Raw genomic sequence first — 2,500 nt, 5'->3', positions numbered from 1 at the left:
AAGAGAAAGAGAAAGAAAGAAAGAGAAAGAGAAAGAGAAAGAGAAAGAGAGAGAGAGGAAACTCGGTGCCAGCTCATCCGTAAACTATTTTTATATCATATTCACATTAGTAGACCACCCAGTCATCAAGTCCAATCATTTCGATTTATTTTTCAAACCTATATCACCGACCAGGAGTTTGGGAATACATCGTGGCGCTGCGGGACACAGTGAGCGACCTGGAGATCCGCGTGCAGCAAGTACAGGCCAACGTGCGCCGAGTAGATGACATCATGCTGACATGGGTGTTGAAGCCCATCTTCGAGAGGCGTGAGGGGAAAAAGGACACACTGTTGAACCTTGAGGATAGGGCGGAGAGACTCAAGAAAGTGTAAGTTAACTTGAAGAGTATTTGAGTCTTTCTTAATTTTACTCTCTTCCGGATTCTCCTCACTGTTCTTTTCTCTTTTTCTTTCTTATTCTCTCTTTTTTATCTAATTTTTATCTATTTTTTATCTTATCTACTATCATCAGGTACTTCTTAGGTACGATCATATAAACAGACAGACAACTCTAGTTGATTTCACCCAATGGCCAAGCGGGCTATTTATCAAAAGTACTTTTCTTGATCAAAAAACCTCTTCCTTCCCCTTCAACAGGTACACAGCCATGGAGCAAGACGGGGCTAAGATTCGCGGCATGGTAGACGAGAACAAGCGCCTCCTCAAAGTGCCTGAGAATTCCACGCACTGGGATCGCTACCTCCTCTTTCTGGACCACATGATCACACGAGGCCTTGTGGACGGCGTCAGTTGCAGGTAATGAACTTGCGATACTACGTTTTCTTCTTTGGTTGCATTTTTAGCACATGTCCTGGCTCTTTGCAAGCTCTAAATTCGTCAGCTATCAACCAATTTAACCGTCAAAATGCAAAATGTCAAATCTAATATAAATCCCGTAGCCTGTTCTACCTGCTGGACAACTGCGAGTTGAGGGTCAATCAGTTCCCCTTGCTCGAGGCCCGGCTGGAGCTGCAGGAACCTTACCTCATCATCCGCCCTTCGCCCGAGGAGCTTCGCAGCCTGGTGGAGACCCTTGTGGGGGAAATTCTTCACATCTGCGACCTCGTGCCCCGTCTGGCTACTCACACTCACACGTCGTATTTGGTAAAGCAGGATACTTGTGAAAATTAGATCTTCATGTATTTCAGGGTGCATGCTTCTGATGTTAGTGCTTTCGCCATTGTTGTTATATTACGCTATATCGTTTGCGAAATTCTTTTCATTTCGCATAATTACTACCAGAGCTAGTTTGGTATGCAGCATTCTCCTATTTTCAGCCTGATGTTGAGAAAGATGAAGAAGTTTCACATCTGAAGGAGACGTTGGTGGGGAGATTCGAGGCGGCTGCGTCCCAAGTGGCCGAGCACCGCGACCAGTTCCTGCAGCACCAATCCCTCTGGCGGGATCGGCGCGACGACGTTCTGGAGAGGTTCCTCACATCAGAGGAAGATGGAAAGCAGCCTGGGCTTCCCAAGTTCAAGCAGCAGGTATGAGATTATGTATTTTTCTCACTCCCTTGCAATTCACTATTCATCTACTTGCCATATGCAGTGAAATAGCATCATTTGTTAAATCCATGGAATATTAAAAACAAGGTAACCATCTATCAAGGTCTCCTGTGCTTGAAACCCTTACTGCAGATTGACAAGTACGAGCAGCTGCACGCCGAGCTCGAGAATATAGACACGATGGTTGTGTTCGACAAATGGCTGCGCCTGGACGTGCGGCCCTTCAAGCACGGCCTGCTGGAGAACACCAAGAAGTGGGCGCAGATGTATAAGCAACACCTCATCGCGCAAGTGACGGACAGGTACTGATGTTTATCTGTTGTTTAGGGTGATGATGCGATTGGCAAGTCTTAGCCTAAAAGAAATTCAATATGAATTCTATTTTCTGCACATTTATTTATGCAGCAGTGTTTGTGTTTATATCTATAAATCTGTCACAGATTTAAGGAATCGTTTATTGCACATCATATCAAACTTGGATTTAGTAAACGTCTTTTTGATGAAATTCCCCAACTTGAACACAAAGATACAACACCTAACCAAAAAGCGTTGTCCTGCATCACTCGCCATAGCCTGACGGAGTTAGACAACTTCATCAAGACGACTGAGGTGGGGGTGGCGCAGGACCTCAACAATGGGGACTACGACACCCTAGTATCCATCATGGCGCACCTGGTGAGGGTCAGGGACAGGATCCACACCACGGACGCCATGTTCGATCCGCTCAAGGCCATCATCGCCCTCGTGCAGCAGTACGGCGACGACCTGCCGGAGACCATGCACCTCAAGCTGCAGGTGGGACTAGCCTCCGCTTATGTTGCAAATGGTACGATATTCAAGGAATAGTTACCAAGTTTTTAATTACAGTATAAGAACATCTCCCTAAACCTATGTCCCGCCACCAGGAGCTGCCCGAGCAGTGGGAATCCCTGAAGAAGCAGTGCGACCTCA

At 46.3% G+C, this 2,500-nt stretch overlaps 1 protein-coding gene across 1 annotated transcript in view; it reads left to right on the top strand.

The window, feature by feature from the left end:
• Positions 1–2,500, top strand: part of LOC119576661 (dynein beta chain, ciliary-like) — a 143,775-nt gene that overhangs the window by 6,277 nt on the left and 134,998 nt on the right. Inside the window, 6 exon segments of the mRNA XM_037924310.1 lie at positions 175–370; positions 639–797; positions 941–1,145; positions 1,319–1,528; positions 1,682–1,851; positions 1,990–2,375. Of these exon segments, the coding sequence (XP_037780238.1) occupies positions 175–370; positions 639–797; positions 941–1,145; positions 1,319–1,528; positions 1,682–1,851; positions 1,990–2,375 (1,326 nt within the window).

The sequence above is a fragment of the Penaeus monodon genome, chromosome 9 (genome assembly GCF_015228065.2).
Source record: "Penaeus monodon isolate SGIC_2016 chromosome 9, NSTDA_Pmon_1, whole genome shotgun sequence".
In the NCBI taxonomy this organism is placed as follows: domain Eukaryota; kingdom Metazoa; phylum Arthropoda; class Malacostraca; order Decapoda; family Penaeidae; genus Penaeus; species Penaeus monodon.
The sequence above is the reverse complement of the archived record's forward strand: the minus strand, read 5'-3'. Positions and strand labels throughout refer to the sequence as shown.